The following is a 23,695-nucleotide window of genomic DNA, read 5'->3' as shown; positions in this document are numbered from 1 at the left end:
TAAAATTATATCATATGTAAGTAGTAAGTTTACCTCCTCCTTTCCAATTTGTATATCTACTATTTCCTTTTATCTAACTCCATTGACTACTGCCAAAACAATTTTAAATAACATCAGTGACAGTACACATCCTTTTTTCTATTTGAACTTTAACAGGAGTGGTTCTATTACATTACACCTTATAAAATTTTCCTTTTTGTAGGTGAAAAAAATCAAATATCAGTAGTTTTATGTTATTCAATCTAGTGATATTTCCACATAAAACATGACAGTGTTTGAAAACACACAAGATGTTAAGAAAGAATTCTTTATTTATTCATGCATCGAGATTTACTGAACACCTACTATATGTTAGATACTGTTCTAGGTTATAGGGATATAGCTGCCTTATGGAGCTTATATGTTAATAGACAGAGACAGACACTAAAATAAATATATAAATATTAAATGGTAGTAGTGCTAAGAAGAAAACTATAAGAGGGATATAAGAGGGGCATAGAGTCATCACGGGGAGAACGGGTGCTACTTTAGATATAGTGGTCAGAGAAGAACCTCTACAAAAGTTACCTTTGACCTGAGTGAAATGAGGGAGTGAGCCATGCAGATACCTAGGGGAAAAGCATCCCATGCAGCAAACACAGGATGCCTTTATTGAATTCCTTAATCTCTGTGGAAGTGATCATAGGATTTTTCTACTGCGATCTGTGAATAGGATGAATTATGTTGCTAGATTTCCTAACACTGAGCCATCCTGTCATCTTTGATACGACTGTCATATGATTGTAGTTTATTCTTTCTAAAGTGTTAGGCTAGGCTGGCTCCTAAAAATTTTGTATGTTTTTCTTTTCTATATGTACCCTCAAACTGTTTTGAATACATTTGAACTTACGTACTTAATAAAGATTTGATAGAATTCACCTGTAATTGTGAAAGCTTTTATGGAGTGGAGGGTGAGTAATAATTCCTTAATTTTTCTCTGTTTTCTGTCCCCTCCTGGCAAATAGTCTATTCAGATTTTTCTGACTCTTCTGAGGCTGCTTGGTAATTAGTATTTTCTTGGACAATCATTCATCCAGATTTTCAACTTTCTTGAAGTAAAAATTAATTGAAGCTGAAAGTGTTTTTGTTCACTGGTGACCATTACCTAAAGATATTTTTCTGCATTGGAGGTGATTCAGTTACGTTTACAAATGAATTTGTGCTAGCATAATAGCAGCTCTACAAGGCAGGTAGATCAGGTATTGTTGTAGCCTCACTGTGCTTGTGAGGAGGCTGCAGCTTAGAGAACTGCGATTAACAATGATTGAAACTAGAACTAGACATTAGTTCTCTTGATCCCTACCCTAATGAGCTTTCCAGGGGACTGGGCTGTCTCTTAATATACACTTTTCTGTTGCTGCATTTTGCTATCATCTCTTTGCTCCCACCCAATTTTGACACCTTGCATTTGTTGCATACTAACTAAGTTCATGGCACTATCTGTCTGTGGCATGTAATTTGTTAGCCAGGATTGCAATGCTATTTCTTCTGTGTTCACCTGCTAGAGTATATACTGTTTACTGCCAAGTAGCGAAGTATTTGAAAGGAAGCTAATATTTAAAAAGATCTTTTCGTAAAGGTCACTGTAATTGAGAATGTGTGTCTGGTTGTTTTTTTTTCCACTGCAATTGACTTCTGTCAGTGATGAAGATTTATTTACTGTATCTCACTTTATCACAGAAAAGCACAATTAGACATTCCACAAATGTGCCTGCCTACATATGATATATGCTCACCTGTATTCACTGGTGATAACAAAGAGTCTTTGAAGAGTTTGCTTTTATAGATTGAGTATTTAAGTATCATTCCTGGCCCTAGCAATGTAATAGCCATGAAAATTTTCAAACACAGCAGTATCACAGAGGACTCTTGTTCAGCTACACATGGGCAGATTCAGTTTCAGTTTCTTGTTAGAAGATGCTGCTGGAGGGAGAGGAAAGGAGCTGGCTAGGGAATGGGCAGGATGTAGATCCAGAATGCTATTAGCTTACACATGAGACAGGGATAGATGTGTGTGGGAGCCTGGACCCTGGCCAGCAGCCTGATAGCGTGACAGCTCTGTCAACCATGTCACTATTCTTGCCAGATAGGCTGCCATTATTGCTGGTTCAGTCAATTTAATTTTCAGTGTGCATATCTTTTCTGATACTGGATATGTGAATATGTGTGTGTATGTATGTGTTAAAATATCATTCCCACCTATAAAGGATCTATTTAAAGTCATGTTGAATTGTAGGCAGTATTTAAAGAAGCTACTCTGTGAGAAAATGAAGGTTTGTATATTGTTTGTGTCCGGAAGAAACATAAATGCACAGAGAGAAAATATATTTTTCCAGAGTTATATTTAGGTGACTAATTGTCACTCTCCACTGTATTTCTGTGTAGAAGCCAATGTTTCTGAAAGTGGTTTTGTGAACTGCCTGCATGAGTGAGTGGTATATGTAGTTTTGTTTTTTTTGTTTTGTTTTGTTTTTTTCAGGGCAGGGGGTGTTTAAAAATGCAGATTTCTAGACTCTATTCTAAACCAACTCAAGAGGGCTTTGTGGGATTGGGGCTGGGAATCTCATATTAAGAGATGCCCCAGGTAATTGTTTTGCACACTAATGTTTGATAATAGTACAGAAGTAATTATAAAAACAAGCAACCAATTATTCTCCCTTAAGAAAATCCAAATTTGCTGACTAGATTATTTCAGTTATAGAAATTCATAGTGAAGAAATATTATTTGCATTACAAAATTATTTCCTTTAAAAAATAGCACGCAGCCGGGTGCAGTGGCTCACGCCTGTAATCTCAATACTTTAGGAGGCCGAGGGGGTGGATCACAAGGTTAGGAGTTTGAGACCAGTCTGGTCAACATGGTGAAACCCCATCTCTACTAAAGCTACAAAAGATTAGCCTGGCATGGTGGCGCATGCAGTCTGGGAGAAAGGACAAGACTCCACTTAAAAAAAAAAAAAAAAAAAAAAAAAAAGGCAAGCTGCTATATTGTGTTTAACATATAAATTAATTTACCAAATAAATTCTACATACAACTTTTGGAAAATACATCTATTATATGAAGTGAGGAACACCTGATAGCTGAAGCAAGGTATATAATAATAACGATACTTTTATTGTACCTATACTATGCCAGGCTTGTTTTAAAACTTTATAGATATTATTAATTTAATCATCACAGCAGCCCTATGAGGTAAATGTTATTATTGTCTCCGTTTTACAGATAAGGAGACTGAGGCTTATAATTTGACCAAAGCCACAGAAGTAGCAGGTGGCAGAATTGGAATTTGAATGTGAGCATTCTAGCTTCAGAATCAAGCCAATAAGTGTAACTAAGTACAGCGTACTGCTTTTCATCATAAAGCAACTGGTAGTAGTTATGAGAAAACTTGAGTAATAGTGAAGCTAAAATGTTATTGTGTGAGCCAGCATGGTATAGCAGAGGGAACACTGGACTAAGAAGTCCTGAGATTTAGCTCCAGCTCCGTTACCCCCTGGTCAATTACCTTCACTGAGGCTGTTCTCCTGATCCATGAAGTTGGGCAAGGCTACACCAATGCCCAACTTTCATGCATGTTTTTTAATAGAAATTGTGGCACACCGTTATATATCTTATAAATGGGAACTTGACCTGGACTGTCTCAAGCCTGCATGTTCTTTAAAGATTTTATCGTTGTAACTTGTTTATCTATTTGGTGATAAGGTGGCTAATGGCAATTTTGTAGGATTCTTTCTGTTTCTCTTTTCCTCTCTCTTTCTTTTTTTCCTATTTTCATAATTTCCGTAGGTCTCATGTATGTTCTTTTCTCCATCTTCACACAGTCTTTGAATTCTCACACATAGCATAATGATTCAGTATACCCTATTTATGAGTTGGAGATGTGTTTACTTTCTAAAATGTTATATGTTCATTTCCTGAAGAAAATAAAAATTCTTTATCTAGAAACATCTTGTTGCCTCCTATCTTCTTTTATGTGCTTAATATTTAAAAAACAAAAACAAAAACTTTGATTAGCTCTTCACCAGAAAAAAGGAACCATTTCAAGTGGAATTTTTTGGTCAAGGCTTTTGTTTGATCTTAATAATTCTGCAATTGTGATGAGTGGGTCAGAGTTCACCTGGGCCGTATTCTTTCTAACAGGGTTAACAAGTGTGTCAGATTGAAAGTCATGGTTATAATTGACTTTGGCTTTGAGGTTTTCCTTCATAATAAACAATGGGCCCTGAGCCAAAAAAGCTTGTCGTTTATACTCATGTACTGATGACTAAGTAATGCAAGTGATTTCGCCTCATACTTGCTCTATTACCCTGGAGCTCACTTTATGCTCTTTGAATGAATCATATCAGAGGAACACCCATAATTAAAAAGAATTTGACCTGTGGACTTTCCACGGCAGCTGAAAACATTTTGACAACTTCACTCTGGCCTGAATGCTAGAGAAGGGCCGTGTAGAAGACATAGGTCAGAGCTTAGTCAGAAGAGAAAGGATCGTCCTGCTAATACTTTGAATGTCTCACATAAACAATGCACCCCAAAATGCCCTTTTAGAAAATTGCAGAGGGACTCTTTATTCATTACTGACTGCTCTACACAAAATTCCTCTGGATGGAATTACTGAAGGTGGGACTTGGTTTCTGTTATTTTTCTGTAGCATACGGTTGCTGGAAAAGACTCACTTTGTACAAATAATCTTGAGAATCAGTTTTTCAAAAAGTATTAAGAGAAAAATGAATCAGCACAAAGTATCAGCTACTCAGAACTTTTAGATTTGAGAAAGACATTTGCTTAAGGTTTTCTGTTTTCTTTATGAAATCATATTAACTATTAGCAAATGCAGAGTTACTGAAGCTAAAGCAAAATAAAACAAAGAAACCTTTTAGCCTTTCCTTGATTAGCTTATTTAATGATTGGCAGCAATGACTATGCTGATGCCTAATCTGCTCTCCTTTTCTTGGTATCTCTAGTAAACAAGTTGACATTTATAATCAAATAGAAAATGTTTACTCTTCCCCAAATGAATTACTCAAACTGGAAAATGCAAGGTTTACGTCAGCCCTCTGTAAGTTTAGGTTTTAAATTAATCATCAGAAACATGGGTAAGTATGGGCTATAAACCAGTATACCCAGTAGTCTGGTTAAAGCTGACTTTGTTAAGGTAGATAGATACTTCAGTGGTTCTCCAGTGAGGCTTGCTAGATCCCCATTAACCTGTTGTATACCCACAGTGATTATATATTTGGCTAAATGGAATGTTTCCCTTACCAACTTTTCCTACAAGTCAATCCCTTTATAGGCTTTTGTTTTGGGCAAGGGAGGTCATCTGCCATGAGACAGTAAGCTTGAGTTGATAATTTCTTGTCTCTTGAGAAATGAGGTATACAATTCTGTAGGAATTGTTAGATAGCAGACAAAGAATGGGTAGGGAACAGAATTGCTTTCTGGAAGTGGTGGAATATATTTCTTGCAATTCATTTGTTTGTGTATTTCTTACATTGCTGTCATGTCTTTTTCTATTTGATTTGTTATGTTCTCTTCCTTGTGGAAGTACCCAACAGAATACTTCTTTATTATTATTATTATTATTATTACACTTTAAATTCTGGGATACATGTGCAGAATGTGCAGGTTTGTTATGTATGTATACATGTGCCATGGTAGTTTACTGCACCTGTTAACCCATCATCTATGTTAGGTATTTCTCCTAATGCTATACCTCCCCTATCTCCCAATCCCTCAACAGGTCCTGGTGTGTCATGTTTCCCTCCTCCCTGTATACATGTGTTCACATTCCAACAGAATATTTCTGAACATCAGTGTACAAGTTCCATTTCTTCAAGCAGGCTAGAAAGGAATCCATTTTTGTGGCCAGTGACAATGTATAATAGAGGGTTTGTTGGCTGTTATTGTTTTTACTTGTTTCCTCTTGGCTTTAAAAGAAGGAATTTGTGGACCAGCTTTTAAGTGTTTTCAAATCTGTTAACATTTTATCTCTTTTTCTCTGTCATTTTACTTTTGGTTAATATTGTTGATATATTTTTGTAGTAGTTTTCTGTGCCAAGGGCAAATTAGGCCATTCCCCAGGGAATCTCCTGGTTCTAGTCCTAACTTTGCTAGAGGTTGCCTAATCATGTGTTCCTCAATGTTTTGATAAAGTGGTGACTAAAGAAATCCATTTAAAATGTCCTAGATAGTTCTGAATTGAATTTTTAAAATATTGCTTATATGTGGATTTCCAAACTTTTTCAAAAGAATAACTGCTGGAAATAAATTCAAAGATAAAAATTGCTAAAAAGAAAGAATAGCTGTAAGGTTTAAAGCTATGATTCACTCACTGTGCTTCTACGAAACACTGGAGATGTTCACTGTGTTAAGTTGAATAATGGTTTTTGAAGAATCTAGTCTTTATTCAGCAAACAGCACACGGCTCTTATTAAAGGTTCTGAACTATGCTGTAAGAATGTTGGTTTTGAGGGCAGGATAGATTGGAATGAGAGAAAATTCCTTCTCTGGGCCATACTTTGCCTTACTTTCCCATGCCTAACTCTCCAAAATCAAAGACCACTCCTTAAAAGATGGGCCTCAGAGTGCATCCCCAAATTTTATTATTTCACTCACTCTTCAGTAGCATTGTACAGGGCCAGCTTTTTCAGATTTGAGAAATGTTTTCCCACAGTTGGAGGGAGCTCATCATGTGTAAAAAGTTTATGTTAAAAAGACAAATTCTTACTCCACATCCCTGTCTCAAAGCCCTGTTTTTCTACTTTCTTTGCCAAGCTAGGGGAGGGATGGAGCTCTGAAGAGGTACTGCTCACTGTGGTCCACTAACCAGTGCTGATGAGGTAAATGTAAAATTCACAGTAGCACTTAGGACATTTCACAGCAATTTGATGTATCTGTTGACTCTAATAAAAACTTAGATTTGTATTTTTTAGTCTTTAAATTTTATGTTTCTAGAAATACAGTATTTGTCTGCGGGGTATTGGAAATTAGAAAACAAAGACTGGTCCTCCACCACAGATGGTTTGAGAAGCAGTAACCTAGGCACTGCCCTAGGTTGGAGGCTAAGGTCCTCTCTAAGCTGCTTCCTTTTTGTCCCAGGAAGAGGATTTGTTCTTCCTTACTCCCAAGCCCAAGAGCCTAGTTTTTGTTTGCTTGTTTAAATTTTAAAATAAGGTCTAATTTTGGTAGAATAAACATGAGATAAAACTTACCATCTTAACCGTTTATAAATACATAATTCATTAGTGTTAAGTGCATTCACATTGTTGTGTAAACTCTCCAGAACTCCTCATCTTGCAAAACTAAAACTCTACATCCATGAAACCAGCTGTCTCCAACCTTTTTGGCACCAGGGACTAGTTTTGTGGAAGACAATTTTTCTATTTAACAGAGAGTGGTGGGATATGGTTTTGGGATGAAACTGTTCCACTTCAGATCATCACACATTAGATTCCCATAAAGAGTACACAACCTAGATCCCTTGCATGTGCAGTTCACAATAGGGTTCGTGCTCCTACGAGAATCTAATGCCATCACTGATCTGACAGGAGGTGGAGTTCAGGTGGTAATGCTCACTCGCCCACTGCTCAGCTCATGCTGGGTGGCCTGACGGTTCCTAGCAGGCCATGGGCCAATAGTAGTCTGGGGGTTGGGGACTCCTGCATTAAACAGCCCTCCATTTCACCCTTCATCCAGTCCCTGGTAACCAGCACTCTACTTTGTAACTTTGTGGATTTGACTACTATAGGTACATCATGTAAGTGGAATCAAACAGTTTTTGTCTTTTTGTGACTGGCCAATTTCACTTAGCATACTGTCTTCAGGGTTCATCTGTATTACAGCATGTTATCAGAATTCCCTTTCCTTTTCAGGATGAATAATATTCCATTTATGTATATACCACATTTTGTTTATCCATCAATGGAAACTTGAATTTGGCTCTTGTGAACAATGCTGCCATGAGCATAAATGTGCAAGTATCTCTTTAAGATTGTTTTCAGTTTTGGAGGGTATATACCCAGAAATGGAATTGCTAGATCACATGGCGATTCTATTTTTAATTTTTTGAGGAACCACCACACTGTTCCCCATAGTGTCTATGCCATTTTACATTACTATCAACAGCATGTAAGGGTTCCAGTTTCTCTACATCCTGGCAAACACTTGTTATTATGTTTTTTTCGACAGTAGGCGTTCTTGTGGTGAGGTAGTATCTCATTGTGGTTTAGGTCTGCACTTCCCTAATGATTAATGATATTGAACATCTTTTCATGTACTTTCTGGCTATTTGTATATGTTTGGAGAAATGTCTATTCAAATTCTTTGCCCATTTTAAAAATGGGTTTTTGTTGTTGTTGTAGGAGTTCTTTATAAATTCTGAATATTAACTTTTTATCAGGTATATGATTTGCAAATATTTTCTCCCATTCTGCCTTTTCACTCTGTCAGTTATGTCCTTTGAAGCACAGAAGGTTTTAATTTTGATGTAGTCCAGTTTACCTACTTTATTCTTTTGTTATCTGTGGTTTTAGAATCATATCCAAGATATCATTGCCAAATCTAATGTCATAAAGCTTTTTCCTATGTTTTCTTCTATGAGTAATGTAGTTTTATCTGTTACGGTTAGGTCTTTGATCCATTTTGAGGTAATTATTGTATATGGTATAAGTTGAGGGTCTAACTTTATTGTATGCGGATATACACTTTTGGCAACACCATATGTTGACAGGAGCCGAGTTGCTACACTCAATTATCCCCCTAACCAAGAGAATGAAAAAGTAGGTAGTAAACAAGCACTTGGGAAATTGCCAAGAAAATTTAGGAACAGATTTATGCTTGTTTTTGGCAATTTGGGGGAGGGGGACCATTACAACTTTCTTTTTATTATTATTATACTTTAAGTTCTGGGGTACATGTGCAGAACGTGCAGGTTTGTTACATAGGTATACATGTGCCATGGTGGTTTGCTGCATTCATCTCCTCATCATCTACATTAGGTATTTCTCCTAATGCCATCCCTCTCCTATACCCCCACCCCCTGACAGGCCCCAGTGTGTGATGTTCCCCTTCCTGTGTCCATGTGTTCTCATTGTTCAACACCCACTTATGAGTGAGAACGTGTGGTGTTTGGTTTTCTGTTCTTGTGTCAGTTTGCTGAGAATGATGGTTTCCAGCTTCATCCTTGTCCCTGCAAAGGACATGAACTCATCGTCTTTTATGGCTGCATAGTATTCCATGGTGTATATGTACCACATTTTCTTTATCCAGTATATTATTGATGGGCATTTGGGTTGGTTCCAAGTCTTTGCTATTGTGAACAGTGCTGCAATAAACATATGTGTGCATGTGTCTTTATAGTAGAATGTTTTATAATTCTTTGGGTATATGGCCAGTAATGGCATGGCTGGGTCAGATGGTATTTCTAGTTCTAGATGCTTGAGGAATCATCACACTGTCTTCCACAATGGTTGAACTAATTTACACTCCCACCAACAGTGTAAAAATGTTCATTTTTCTCCACATCCTCTCTAGCATCTGTTGTCTCCTGATTTCTTAATGATTACCATTATAACTGGCATGCGATGGAATCTCAGTGTTGGTTTTGATTTGCATTTCTTTAATAACCAATATGATGAGCTTTTTTTATATGTTTGTTGGTTGTATAAATGTATTCTTTTGAGAAGTGTCTGTTCATATCCTGTGCCCACTTTTTGATGGGGTTGTTTCTTTCTTGTAAATTTGTTTAAGTTCTTTGTAGATTCTGGGTGTTATCCCTTTGTCAGATGAGTAGATTGTAAAAATTTTTTCCCATTCTGTTGGTTGCCTGTTCACTCTAATGATAGTCTCTTTTCCTGTGCAGAAGCTCTTTAGCTTAATTAGATCTCATTTGTCAATTTTGGCTTTTGTTGCCATCGCCTTTGGTGTTTTGGTCATGAAGTCCTTGCCCATGCCTATGTCCTGAATGGTATTGCCTAGGTTTTCCTCTAGGGTTTTTATGGTGTTAGGTCTTATGTTTAAATCTTTAATCCATCTGTAGTTAATTTTTGTATAAGGTGTAAGGAAGGGATCTAGTTTCAGCTTTCTGTACGTGGCTAGCCAGTTTCCCAACACCATTTATTAAATAGGGACTCTTTCCCCATTGCTTGTTTTTGTCAGGTTTGTCAAAGATCAAATGGTTGTGGATGAATGGTATTATTTCTGAGGCCTCTGTTCTTTTCCATTCATCTACATCTCTGTTTTGGTAGCAGTACCATGCTGTTTTGATTACTGTAGCCTTGTGGTATAGTTTGAAGTCAGGTAGTGTGATGCCTCTAGCTTTTTTTTTTTTTTTTTTTTTTTCCTTAGGATTGTCTTGGCTATATGGGCTTTTTTTTGGTTCCATATGAAATTTAAGTTGTTTTTTTTCCCAATTCTGTGAAGAAAGTAAATGGTAGCATGATGGGGATAGCACTGAATCTGTAAATTACTTTGGGCAGTATGGCCATTTTAATGATATTGATTCCTGCTAACCATGAGCATGGAATGTTTTTCCATCTGTGTCCTCTGTTATTTCCTTGAGCAGTAGTTTGTAGTTCTCCTTGAAGAGGTCTTCCTTCACATCCCTTGTTAGTTGTATTCCTAGGTATTGTATTCTCTTTGTAGCAGTTGTGAATGGGAATTCACTTGTGATTTCGCTTCTGTTTATCTGTTATTGGTGTATAGGAATGCTTGTGATTTTTTACATTGATTTTGTATCCTGAGACTTTGCTGAAGTTACTTATCAGCTTAAGGAGATTTGGGGCTGAGATGATGGGGTCTTCTAAATATACAATCATGTTGATTGCAAATAGAGACAATTTGACTTCCTGTTTTCCTAATTGAATACCCTTTATTTCTTTTTCTTGCCTAATTGCCCTGGCCAGAACTTCCAATACTATGTAGAATAGGAAGGGTGAGAGGGGGTATCCTTGTCTTGTTCCAGTTTTCAAAGGGAATGCTTCCAGTTTTTACCCATTCAGTATGATACTGGCTGTGGGTTTGTCATAAATAGCTCTTATTATTTGTCATAAATAGCTCTTATCATAAACCAGTGATACCTAGTTTATTGAGAGTTTTTGGCACAAAGGGCTGTTGAATTTTGTTGAAGGCCTTCTCTGCATCTATTGAGATAATTATGTGATTTTTGCCTTTGGTTCTGTTTATGTGGTGGATTACATTTTTAGATTTGTGTATGTTGAACCAGCCTAGCATCCAAGGGATGAAGCTGACTTGATCATGATGGATAAGCTTTCTGATGTTCTGTTGGATTTGGTTTGCCAGCATTTTACTGAGGATTTTTACATCAGTGTTAATCATCGATATTGGCCTGAAATTTTCTTTTTTAGTCATGTCTCTGCCAGGTTTTGGTATCAGGAGGATGTTGGTCTCATAAAATGAGTTAGGGAAGATTCCTTCTTTTTGTATTGTTTGCAACAGTTTCAGGAGGAATGGTACCACCTCCTCTTTGTACCACTGATAGAATTCGGCTGTGAACCCATCTGGTCCTGGATTTTTTTGGTTGGTAGGCTATTAATTGCTGCCACCATTTTAGACCTTGTTATTGGTCTATTAGGAATTTGGCTTCTTCCTGGGTTAGCCTTGGGCAGGGGATGTAAGTGTCTGGGAATTTACCCATTTCTCCTAGATTTTCTGGTTTGTTTCAGAGGTGTTTATAGTATTCTCTGGTGGTAGTTTGTATTTCTGTGGGATTGGTGGTGATATCCCCTTTATCATTTTTTATTGCATCTTTTTGATTCTTTTCTCTTTTCTTCTTTACTGGTCTGGCTAGCAGTCTATCCATTTTGTTGATCTTTTCAAAAAAACAGCTCCTGATTCATTTATTTTTTTGAAGAGTTTTTTTGTGTCTCTGTCTCCTTCAGTTCTGCTCTGATCTTAGTTATTTCTTATCTTCTGCCAGCTTTTGAATTTGTTTGATCTTGCTCCTGTACTTTTTTAAATTATGACATTAGGGTGTTGATTTTAGATCTTTCATCATTTCTCTTGTGGGCATTTAGTGCTACAAATTTCCCTCTGTACGCTGCTTTAAATGTGTCCCAGAGATTCTGGTATGTTGTGTCTTTGTCCTCATTGGTTTCAAAAAACATCTTTATTTCTGCCTTCATTTCATTATTTATCCAGTAGTCATTCAGGAGCAGGTTGTTCAATTTCCATGTAGTTATGTGGTTTTGAGTGAGTTTCTTAATCCCGAGTTCTAATTTGACTGCACTGTGGTCTGAAAGACTATTTGTTGTGATTTCCGTTCTTTTGCATTTGCTGAGGAGTGTTTTACTTCCAATTATGTGGTCAATTTTAGAATAAGTGTGATGTGGTGCTGAGCAAAATGTATATTCTGTGGATTTGGGGTGGAGAGTTCTGTAGATGTCTATTAGGTCCACTTGTTCCAGATCTGAGTTCAAGTCCTAGATATCCTTGTTAATTTTCTGTCTTGTTGATCTGTCTGATATTGACAGTGGGGTGTTAAAGTCTTCCACTATTATTGTGTGGCAGTCTAAGTCTCTTTGTAGATCTTTAAGAAGTTGCTTTACATATCTGGGTGCTCCTATATTGGGTGCATATATATTTAGGATAGTTAGCTCTTCTTGTTGCATTGATCCCTTTACCATTATGTAATGCCCTTCTTTGTCTCTTTTGATCTTTGTTAGTTTAAAGTCTGTTTTATCAGAGACTAGGATTGCGACCCCTGCTTTTTTTTTTTTTTGCTTTCCATTTGCTTGGTAAATCTTCCCCCATCCCTTTATTTTAAGCATATATGTGTCTTTGTACAGTAGATGGGTCTCCTATATACAGCACACCAATGGGTCTTGACTCTTTATCCAGTTTGCCAGTTTGTGTCTTTTAATTGGGGCATTTAACCCATTTACGTTTAATGTCAATATCGTTATGTGTGAATTTGATCTGCCATTTCGATGCTAGCTGGTTGTTTTGTCTGTTAGTTGATGCAGTTTCTGCATAGTGTCAATGGTCTTTACAATTTGATATGTTTTTGCATTGGCTGGTACTGGTTGTTCCTTTCCACATTTAGTGCGTCTTTCAGGAGCTCCTATAAGGCAGGCCTGTTGATGACAAAAATCTCTCAGCAGTTGCTTGCCCATAAAGGGTTTTATTTCTCCTTCACTTATGAAGCTTAGTTTGGCTGGATATGAAATTCTGGGTTGAAAATTCTTTTCTTTAAGGATGTTGAATATCGGCCCCCACTCTCTTCCGGCTTGTAGGGTTTCTGCTGAGAGATCTGCTGTGATTCTGATGGGCTTCCCTTTGTGAGTAACCCGACCTTTCTCTCTGGCTGTCCTTAGCATTTTTCCCTTCATTTCAACCCTGGTGAATCTGATGATTATGTGTCTTGGGGTTGCTCTTCTTGAAGAATTATCTTTGTGGTGTTCTCTGTATTTCCTGAATTTGAATGTTGGTCTGCCTAGCTAGGTTGGGGAAGTTCTCCTGGATAATATCCTGAAGAATGTTTTCCAACTTGATTTCATTCTCCCCGTCACTTTCAGGTACACTGATCAAACATAGATTTGGTCTTTTCACATAATCTCATATTTCTTGGAGGCTTTGTTTATTTCTTTTCACTCTTTTTTCTCTCATCTTGCCTTCTTGCTTTATTTCATTGAGTTGATCAATCTCTGATATCCTTTCTTCCACTTGATCCATTCAGCTGTTGAAACTTGTATATGCTTCACGAAGTTCTCGTGCTGTGTTTTTCAGCTCCATCAAGTCATTTATGTTCTTCTCTACACTGGCTATTCTACTTAGCATTTTATCCAACCTTTTTTCAAGGTTCTTAGCTTCCCTGTATTGGGTTAGAACATGCTCCTTTAGCTTGGAGAAGTTTGTTATTACCCACCTTCTGAAGCCTGCTTCTGTCAGTTCATCAGACTCATTACCTTCCAGTTTTGTTCCCTTGCTGGTGGGGAGTTGTGATCCCTTGGAGGATAAGAGACTTTCTGGTTTTTGGAATTTTCAGTCTTTTTGTGCTGGTTTCTTCCCATCTTCATGGATTTATCTACCTTTGGTCTTTGAAGTTGGTGGCCTTTGGATGTGGTCTCTGAGTGGGAGTCCTTTCTGTTGATGTTGAAACTGTTTCTGTTTGTTAGTTTTCCTTCTAACAGTCAGGACCCTTTGCTGCAGGTCTGCTGGAATTTGCTGGAGGTCCACTCCAGACCCTGCTTGCCTGGGAATCACTAGTGGGGGCTGCAGAACAGCAAAGATTGCTGCCTCTTCCTTCCTCTGATAGCTTTCTCCCAGATGGGTACTCGCCAGATGCCAGCCAGAGCTCTCCTGTATGAGGTGTCTGTGAGCCCCTGCTGGGAGGTGTCTCCCAGTCAGGATACACCGGAGTCAGGTAGCCACTTGAAGAGGCAGTCTGTCCCTTATCAGAACTTGAATGCTGTGTTAGGAGATCTGCTGCTCCCTTCAGAGCTTTCAGACAGGAATGTTTCAGTCTGCTAAAGCTGTACCCAAAACTGCCCCTTTTCCCAGGTGCTCTGTCCCAGGAAGGTGGGGGCTTTATTTATAAGTCCCTGACAGGCTGCTGCCTTTTTTTTTAAGAGACGCCCTGCCCAGCAAGGAGGGAGTCTAGTGACACTGTCTGCCTGCAGAGGCCTTGCTGAGCTACTGTGGCTCTGCCCAGTCGCTGTGTGAACTTCCCAGCCTACCTGAGCCTTAGCAGTGGCAGATGCCCCTTCCCCCAGCAGCTCTAATGTCCCAGGTTGAGCTCAGACTGCTGTGCTGGCTGCAAGAATTTCATACCAGTGGATCTTAGCTTGCTAGTCTTTGTGGAGGTGGGACCTGCCAAGCCAGATCACTTGGCTCCCTGGCTTCAGCCCCCTTTTTCAGGGGATTGAGTGGTTCTGTCTTGGTGGCATTCCAGGCACCACTGGGGTATGAAAAAAAGAAAAAGAAACTGCGGCTAGCTCATCTTCCCAAACAGCCACCCACTTTTGTGCTGGAAACCCAGGGTGCTGGTGTTGTAGGTACTGGAGGGAATCTCCTGGTCTGCAGGTTGTGAAGACTGTGGGAAAAATGCAGTATCTGAGCTAGAGTGCCAGAGTGCCAGGAAAAGTCCCTAATGGCTTCCCTTGGTTGGGAGAGGGAGTTCCCCAGCCCCTTGTGCTTCCCAGGTGAGGCAATGCCCCATCCTGCTTTGGCTTGCCCCAAGCCCTTCTTGGGCTGCACCCACTGTCTAACCAGTCCCAATGAGATGAACCTGGTACCTCAGTTGGAAATGCAGAGATTACCAGCCTTCTGCATTGCTCTCACTGGGAGATGTGCACCAGAGCTGTTCCTGTTCAGCCATCTTTCCAGCAATTCCCCCACAATTTTCATGACTTGAAATATCACATGAAATATTATGGGTAGGGCCAAGATCACCAACTAGAAGTGGCGGTGTTTGGAGGCTCCCATCTAAAAAAAAGTTGTAATAAGCTCGTGAATCCTTCACTAGCAACCAAGGTATCCAGGTTCTCTCATCAAAATTGACTAGAAAGTTGGCTTGTCCCACAGAAAGAAGGAAGGGCAATGTAGTGTGGCAGTTCACCTGAGAATCACACGGGGAAGGGAACCCCCTCCCCCCAGCCAAGGGAGGCAGTCAGTGAGCAGCTACCCAGCTGGGGAAACTGCTTTTCTCACAGAACTGTGCAACTCATGGGATTGAAAGATCCCACTCGCAAACCCAGGCCACTGGGGCCTAGCCTTCCAACCCTGGAATGTGCAGATTCTTACAGCCTCTCAGTTGAAATCTGCTTAAGTCTACTGAACTCCTGGGTGGAGGGGTGACCAGCATTGGCTGTGGCTGCCTCCTCTGTATTTCAGCTCCTCAGGGGAGGGGCAGCAGCTAGCACTGGGACTGGCAACTGCCTAACATGCTAGGTTCTCTGGGCAGGGTAAGGACAGCACCCATTTCTATCGCTCCTGGCTGTACTTTTCCCCTGCTGGAGCCAGGAAGGCTGGACGGCTTGGTCCCAAGACTTGTCCCCACAGCCCAACACACCGGCTGTGGCAGTGTGCAGCCAGAGTACCTCTTCAGGTCTAACCCTGACCCATCCTTCCTCAGTGGGCAGGGCTTCCCTGCAGGATCTCCAGTAACTCCAGCCAGAGGTTCAGGGACAGAATTGGGATCTCCCTGGGCCTGAGCCCGAGGGGTGGGGAGATGGCCACAGTCTCTGCAGACCAGCAGGCTTAGCCTCTCCTGGTAGTTCTGAGGAATCCGGGCAGCCCAGATGAATGAGTTTCCCACCAAGCGAAACACACCCTCTCCGCCAAGGGACAAAGTACTTTGTTAAACGGGTCCTGCTCCCTGTGCCACCCAACTGGTGAGACCGTCCAACCGAGGTTGTCAGATACCCTATACAAGAGTGATCCTGCTGGCATCAGGTTGGTGTCCTTCGAGGTCAGAGGTCCCAGAAGAAGGAGCAGGCGCCCATCTTGGCTGCCCTCCAGCCTCCTTGAGTGACATCTCCAGGCACAGGAGTGAATCAGATGAATAGGGCCTGAAGTGAACCCCCAGCAAACTGCAGCAGCCCTACAGAAGACAGCACTGATTATTGAAAGAAAAACAAGCAGAAGTGACAACAACAGCATCAACAACAACAAGGCCCCACAAAAATTTCATACAAGGGTCAGCAGCCTCAAAGGCTAAAACTAGACAAACTCAGAAAGATGAGAAAGAATCAACAAAAAATGCTGAAAACTCAAAAGGCCAGAGTGCCTCTTCTCCTCCAAATGATCACAGTGCCTCTCCATCAAAGGCACAGGAAAAAAACAGCCCCATCAAAAAGCGGGCAACGGATATGAACAGACACTTCTCAAAAGAAGACATGTATGTGGCCAGCGAACATAAGAAAAAAAGCTCAACATCGCTGATCATCAGAGAAATGCAAATCAAAACCACAATAAAATACCATCTCATGCCAGTCAGAATGGTGATTATTCAAAAGTCAGGAAACAATAGATGCTGGCAAGGCTGTGGAGAAATAGGAACGTTTTGATAATCTCAATAGATACAGAAAAGACCTTTGATAAAATTCAACATCCCTTCATTTTAAAAACTGTTAATAAGCTAAGTATTGATGGAACATATCTCAAAATAATAAGAGCTATTTGTGACAAACCCACAGCCAATATCATATTGAATGGGCAAAAGCTGGAAGCATTCCCTTTGAAAACTGATAGAAGACAAGGATACCCTCTCTCACCACTCCTATTCAACATAGTATTGGAAGTTCTGGCCAGCGCAATCAGGTAAGAGAAAGAAAGGGTACTCACATAGAAAGAGAGGAAGTCAAATTGTCTCTGTTTGCAGATGACATGATTTTATATTTTATATTTAGAACACCCCAAAACTTTTCGAACTGATAAGCAACTTCAGCAAAGTCTGAGGATACAAAATCAATGCGCAAAAATCACAAGCATTTCTACACACCAACAATAGACAAGCAGAGAGCCAAATCATGAATGAACTCCCATTCACAATTTCTACAAAGAGAATAAAATACCTAGGAATACAGCTAACAAGGGATGTGAAGAACCTCTTCAAGGAAAACTACAAACCACTGCTCAAGGAAATAAGAGAGGACACAAACAAATGGAAAAACATTCCATCCTCATGGACAGGAAGAATCAGTATCATGAAATGGTCATACTGCCGAAAGTAATTTATAGATTCAATGCTAACCCATCAAACTACCGTTGACATTCTTCACAGAATTAGAAAAAACTATCTGAAATTTCATATGGAATCAAAGAAGACCCCAAATCTCACAAGATCTGATGGTTTTATAAAGGGCAGTTCCTGTGCACACACTCTCTTTGTAAGACGTAACTTTGCTCCTCATTTACCTTACGCCATGATTGTGAGGCCTTCCCAGCCAGGTGGAACTGTGAGTCTATTAAACCTCTTTCCTTTATAAATTACCCAGTCTCAGGTATGTCTTTATTAGCAGTGCGAGAACAGTCTAATACAGAGAGTAACCCCTTAAATGAAGTAGTCTTTTCAGACTCTACATTTCTTCCTATGATTTGCCATTTAATTTCCTTTTTTATATCCAAGAAAGCAGCATTGCAATTTCTTAGTCTTAAATCTCATGACAACTAACATTGATGAGCTGGTGTCTTAGGAAGCATTGCCAGGTATCCTTGGAAGACCATGTTCCTTTTTTTCCCTCCTTAGAAATTAACTATCTAATTCAAAGGATTTCTTAACCTGGACAAATATGTTCTTGAACAGGTTTGTCCATACCGAACTGATCAGCATATTTGCCGGAAGATGAAATATGCAACAAGCACTAATTGCCTTGTTGTAGCATGTTAAAAAGCCAGTTAGGAATTCAGCAATTCATGGCCTATAAAAATCTGTAGTTGCTTTTTCAAATTTAAGAGCTGTGACCTGTGTATAGATGCCATAACAGTGTCTTAAAGTGACAACAAGAAGTTTAATCAACTGGGTTGTGTATGGGGACAACTTGGGCTCTACGTAGGTATTTGAGGTAATTGGAAAGACAGGAATAATGACAAACTTATGCACGAGCAATCTAGTACCTGACTCATGTCAGACAGTATCAGCATGAGTTGTGGATGGTTTATGCTTCTTCCCCAGGATAATAAAAAAACAGCAAGAGGTAATGAAAAGTTTACCGTGGTTTTCATGCCAAATAAAATGAATTATTGTCATTTTTACCATTCTGGAATTGCTTAGATACAATGAATTGAATTCGAAATGAAAACATAAACCAAAATATATAACCTGCAGATATGCTTTAATGTTTCTTTGTAATGCAATAGAGCTGTTTTTTAAAAGAAAATCAGAGTAGCATGACCAAAAGAGGCAGCAGACATTATAACCATTTGACATTTTCTTGGAGGTATTTCTTATATGAGTAGTGTGAAAAGGAATGTCATTGAGCCAGGTATGTTTACAAAGCACAGAAAGTCTTTGTGCAAATTGTTTGATGTACTGTGTGGTAGTATTACAGCCACGTACCAGTGATGTATTCTAAAATGCTTGGCATTTCCATGTAGTGGCCTGAATATGGGAATACAGGGGATATTCATTTGTTTGCTTTGGTTTTTATTTTTGCAGGCTCAAATTCATTAGATAAGAAAACTAACTCAAATTTTCCCATTTATGTGTACTATAAACACATATATTTATACTACTGAAGCCTAGGGATAACCCAGAGAGCTTAATAAATGATCTTCATAAAGATGTTATAGATTCTTGCTTGGTGACTATAGTTTGTTCTTTCAAATGGTCCCAGTTACCCTGAGTTTCAGGTGGGGGGTGGTGAGGATGTGTGAAGTTCCACTAAATTTGATGCATTTTCATTTTAAGGAAAGGACAGTGTATACAGTCTGCCACAGAGGGTAAACCTTTAAAAGAATCTTTGGCTCTTTTCCTGAACATAATTAAATTTCCATTATTTTTTTCTTTGCCAGAAGTTTAATGATTTATATTTAATAATCAAGCTGTAATTTATTCTCCACATTTGCTCCCACTTGATGAACGAAGCAAAATCTAATGTAACAAATACTTTCTGACTAAATTTTTCCTCCTCTTCTCTAACTTTTCTTTTAGGACTCAGCCCAAAACCATGTTTGCCCAAGTTGAATCTGATGATGAGGAAGCGAAGAATGAGCCAGAATGGAAAAAACGTAAAATTTGAAGAATCTCATTTGAGAGCTGTTTGCATGACTGGGAGGGATATGGGACAGGTTTGGAGTTTGTTTTGTTTTTTATGCTCATGAAATTAAAAATTCATTTTTATGAACAGGTTTTGTCCTTTGCATTATTGAACCAGTCAAAAGTTTGGTAACTAGGCTTCACTAAAATTGTGCTTAAATTTTCTTACCTACAACTATTAAACTGTATTTTAAATAAACAAGAAACAGATTCTTAGCCTATTACCAAGTACTTTAGGTATTTGGAAACTTTATTCAACAGTTATTGGTCTGGTACAGATTCTCATAAATCTGTACCAGACCAATAACTGTTGAATAAAGTTTCAACAATTATGTACATTGAGATATGCTTCTTTCTTTAGCAGTTCTAGGAACATAATATAGAAATAGAGATCAAAAAGTTTAATGTTTCTGTGTAATTTCACAACAGTTGTTTACATGACTGTAAATAGGCTGAGTTCAAACCAAATGCATTGCCATACTAGGAAAAAACATGTATCTCATTATCCTTCAACAGCAGAATATAGTGGTTAGGAGTTAGGAGTGGGCATTGAAGTCAGGCTCATGTGGATTCAAGTCCTGATTTTGCTCTTTACTTCTATGAGAGTTATTTAACTTTTCTTTTCTTGCCTCAGATGATGAAATAGTGCCTATTTTGCAGATTTGCCAGAAGCACTAAATGGGACATACCTCATAGAGCATTTAGTACAGTACCTGCTACACAGGTGAATGCACACCAAATATTTGCTGTTTTTAAATAGAGCTAATAATATTTTCTTTGCTTGCTTTTTTTTATTAGTATTAAATTAGAAAGGTACAGAGATGCTTTGTAAATGTAAATACTATATAAATAGAAGACATTAAAAATTCTATTGTGCTTTTGTGTCTAAAAAACTAAAACAAAAGTTGGCAATTTGTCCAAAATAATAATGAGTCAATAGAATAAAATTATGTGCATTGGTTTCACACAGACATGGGTAGATTTTGCATGTTAAATAGTCCTCTCTAGATAGGTGTTTTAGGACTTGCCTTCTGCCCTTCTGCTCTCATTTGTTCTAGTGAATTCAATTGTTTTAAAAATGCATGATGATCCCAAAAGTATATCAGAAAACTCTTGGTTTTCCAGGCTTTACGTGCCTACTCCTGCTTCCCAAAAAATATTGTTTAAAAACCACTGGCACTCACATAGCTCCCTTGTCTCTGCAGATTCTGAGGTGGCAGTGGGCGTTCTTTTATAGATAAATCCCTAAAAACTTCATTCTCATACACTTTTTCAGTCTTTTCTTCCTCCCCCATCCTCATCTTATTCTCCTTCTCTTGTGACTCAGCCTATAGGATATAGGTAAAAAGAAAAGAACTAACATTTGCTGAGTGTCTGCCACATAATGCGTACTATCTCAAGCCCTCGACTTGAGCTAGCTGATTTAATCCTGCCCCATGAGTAGATAAAATTGCTAAACCCATTTTCCAGATGAAGCAAAAGAGATTCAGCATGTCAAATAATATGTCTGAGGTCACAGCCAGTGAGGGCTGCATGACAACACCCAAGATCTCTTAAACATCAGTAATTAACAAATGGCCCCAAGTTTTCTATTCCTTTTGAAAAACACTTCATTCAAAATCAATTACAGACCAATATTTTGTTCCAGCTGCTTAGAATTTATAAATTTATTACTTCTTGGATAAAATTTACTGAAAGCATCTCACATTTTCTCACATCTTAATATAAACATTGCACCATATGGAAGTATTCGTCTTGTACAGCCAAAAGTTGCAATGGAGGGTTGGGGGAGGAATAAAAACTTGATCATAGTGGTCTTGCCAGAGTCAGCTATGATGTAAGGGGAGAGAAAGGAAAATTTCGCACGAAGATGATTTTCTCATAGTTACCCACAACACAAGTGGGCCTTTTCATGTCTGAGAGGATCTGTCTCACTCTAGAGAGTTTTATAAAGAGTTATTTTTTTTCTGTGAAAGATTGACAAAATACACATACGGATTTCAATTTCAAATTCAGTAAGGGCGGAGCTTAGAACCAGGACTGAAGAAATAGTGAGTGTTCATTTGACCTGTAAACTCCCTTACAGGGAGTAAATAGCTGTTGATGCCCATTCTGGTGACAGGACTTATAGGCTCTTATACTCACCATGTCCCTCAGGCCTCTTAATCTTCCCCCATACAACCTTGTATTTGGTTACTTTCATTTCTAGTTGCTCTAGGAAGGAACTGGCAGTCATCCTAATGACTCCTCCCTCACCCCAACTCCCACCCATTTAATTCTTTGCCAATTTCTTTCCATGCTGTCTTCCGAATCTCTCACATTTGCCCTTTCTCTCTTTCCCTACCACCCCTCTAGAATTTAGACCCTCTTTTAGCCTTCGCCAGCACCACTCAGGAGCCTCCCACCCAACTGATATTCCTGTGTTTCATTAGGTCTTCATCTAACCCATCTTTCATTCTGTCATCAGAGTTGGCCTTCTAAAATCAAAATCTGTCATTTCATTATTTTGCCTAGAGCCTTCCAGAGGCTCTATGTCAGTAGTTCTCATTCATTTATGTGGCAATTGAGGACATCCTCTTCTGTGCTCCAACTCCTGCTGATCTGGCACATGCTTCTGAGGCCCAGCCATGCTGAACCCAGGAGCTACCATGTTCTTTGGCACCTGAATGGCTTTGCACATGTTGTCCTCTCTTCTATCCTTGTCTGCTTGGTTAGGAATCAATTTCACCTTCCCAAGCAGAAACTCTCAGCTTCCATAGTTGCTTACATATCTCTCCATTATAGCCTCCTTTTATGTTGCATTATAATTGTATACACACCAGTGGCTTGTGGGCCAGTAGTGTGTGCCCATGTGTGCACATGCATGTTTCCTCACTAAGAAGTAGACTGTAGAAACTAAAGAGCATTGGGTTTAGTAAATGTTCAATAACTTTGTTTAATAAATTAGAGAAGCCATGTTCTATTCACATTTGTATTCCTAGACGGTAGCCCCAAGAAAGGGTTTAAAAAGAGGCTTATTCGGCCGGGCGTGGTTTCTCATGCCTGTAATCCCAGCACTTTGGGAGGCTGCGGTGGGTGGATCACAAGGTCAAGAGATCAAGACCATCCTGGCCAACATGGTGAAACCCTGTCTCTACTAAAAAATACAAAAATTAGCTGGGTCGGTGGTGGCACATGCCTGTAGTCCCAGCTATTTGGGAAGCTGAGGCAGGAGAATCGCTTGAACCTGAGAGGTGAAGGTTGCAGTGAGCTGGGATCATGCCACTGCACTCTAGCCTGGCAACAGAGTGAGACTCCATCAAAAAAAAAAAAAAAAAAAAAGGATTATTCAACTTTGGCAGAGGGAAGGAATGAAACATGCAAGGATGAAGAAGGGATGGGAAAAGAATGAGGTGTGAGAAGTGTTTCTGCCTCGCAGATGGAAAGGAGGATCCTTAGTACTGAAGGTTGGTCTGCATCCAGGCTGCTTTACCTCTTCTCTGTGGGGCTTTATTCACAGCTAGCTGTGATGGCTCCAGGAGGAAGCAGGATTATCTGTGCTATTCCCGGCAGGGCACAGCAAGTTCTAAGCCACCATGACATCCTTAGGTACTCGCCGCCTGTCCCATTAGACTTGATACTGGGAAAGTCATGGGAGCCCGAGTTACCAAAGATCTGAGAGATCTCTAGCATGGGGATTCTTAACCTAGGCAGGGTGTCTGTGAACTTCCTCGAATTTTATGCAGCATAATTTGCTTATACTCATGTACATTTTTCTGTGGAGAGAATCCTTAAATGGAACTGAATTTGGGAATATTTGGCATAGCTAGTAGTTCTTTCATCTCCCAGGATAACTGTCTAAAATTGGGCCAATCATACTTGAAAGCCAGGACATAACTCTCACGCATTCACACACACAGTACCAAATAAAACCAACTAAACTAAAACCTTTTATACACTGT

General features: G+C 39.2%; 1 protein-coding gene across 4 annotated transcripts in view; it reads left to right on the top strand.

Moving 5' to 3' along the window:
- Positions 1 to 19,844, top strand: part of WDR70 (WD repeat domain 70) — a 328,762-nt gene extending 308,918 nt beyond the window's left edge. For 3 of the 4 annotated variants that reach the window (XM_032278922.1, XM_032278923.1, XM_032278926.1), the window contains one exon: positions 19,650 to 19,844. In XM_032278922.1, coding sequence (XP_032134813.1) covers positions 19,650 to 19,737 — 88 coding nt within the window. In that variant the 3' untranslated portion in view covers positions 19,738 to 19,844. Of the gene's footprint in view, positions 1 to 6,818; positions 6,880 to 19,649 lie in introns of all 4 variants that reach the window. The other variant, XM_032278924.1, reaches the window with a different exon arrangement.
- The last annotated feature ends 3,851 nt before the right edge of the window (positions 19,845 to 23,695 follow it).

Source organism: Sapajus apella, unplaced genomic scaffold (genome assembly GCF_009761245.1).
Source record: "Sapajus apella isolate SASKATOON/1434 unplaced genomic scaffold, GSC_monkey_1.0 scaffold11, whole genome shotgun sequence".
In the NCBI taxonomy this organism is placed as follows: Eukaryota; Metazoa; Chordata; class Mammalia; order Primates; family Cebidae; genus Sapajus; species Sapajus apella.
The sequence above is the reverse complement of the archived record's forward strand: the minus strand, read 5'-3'. Positions and strand labels throughout refer to the sequence as shown.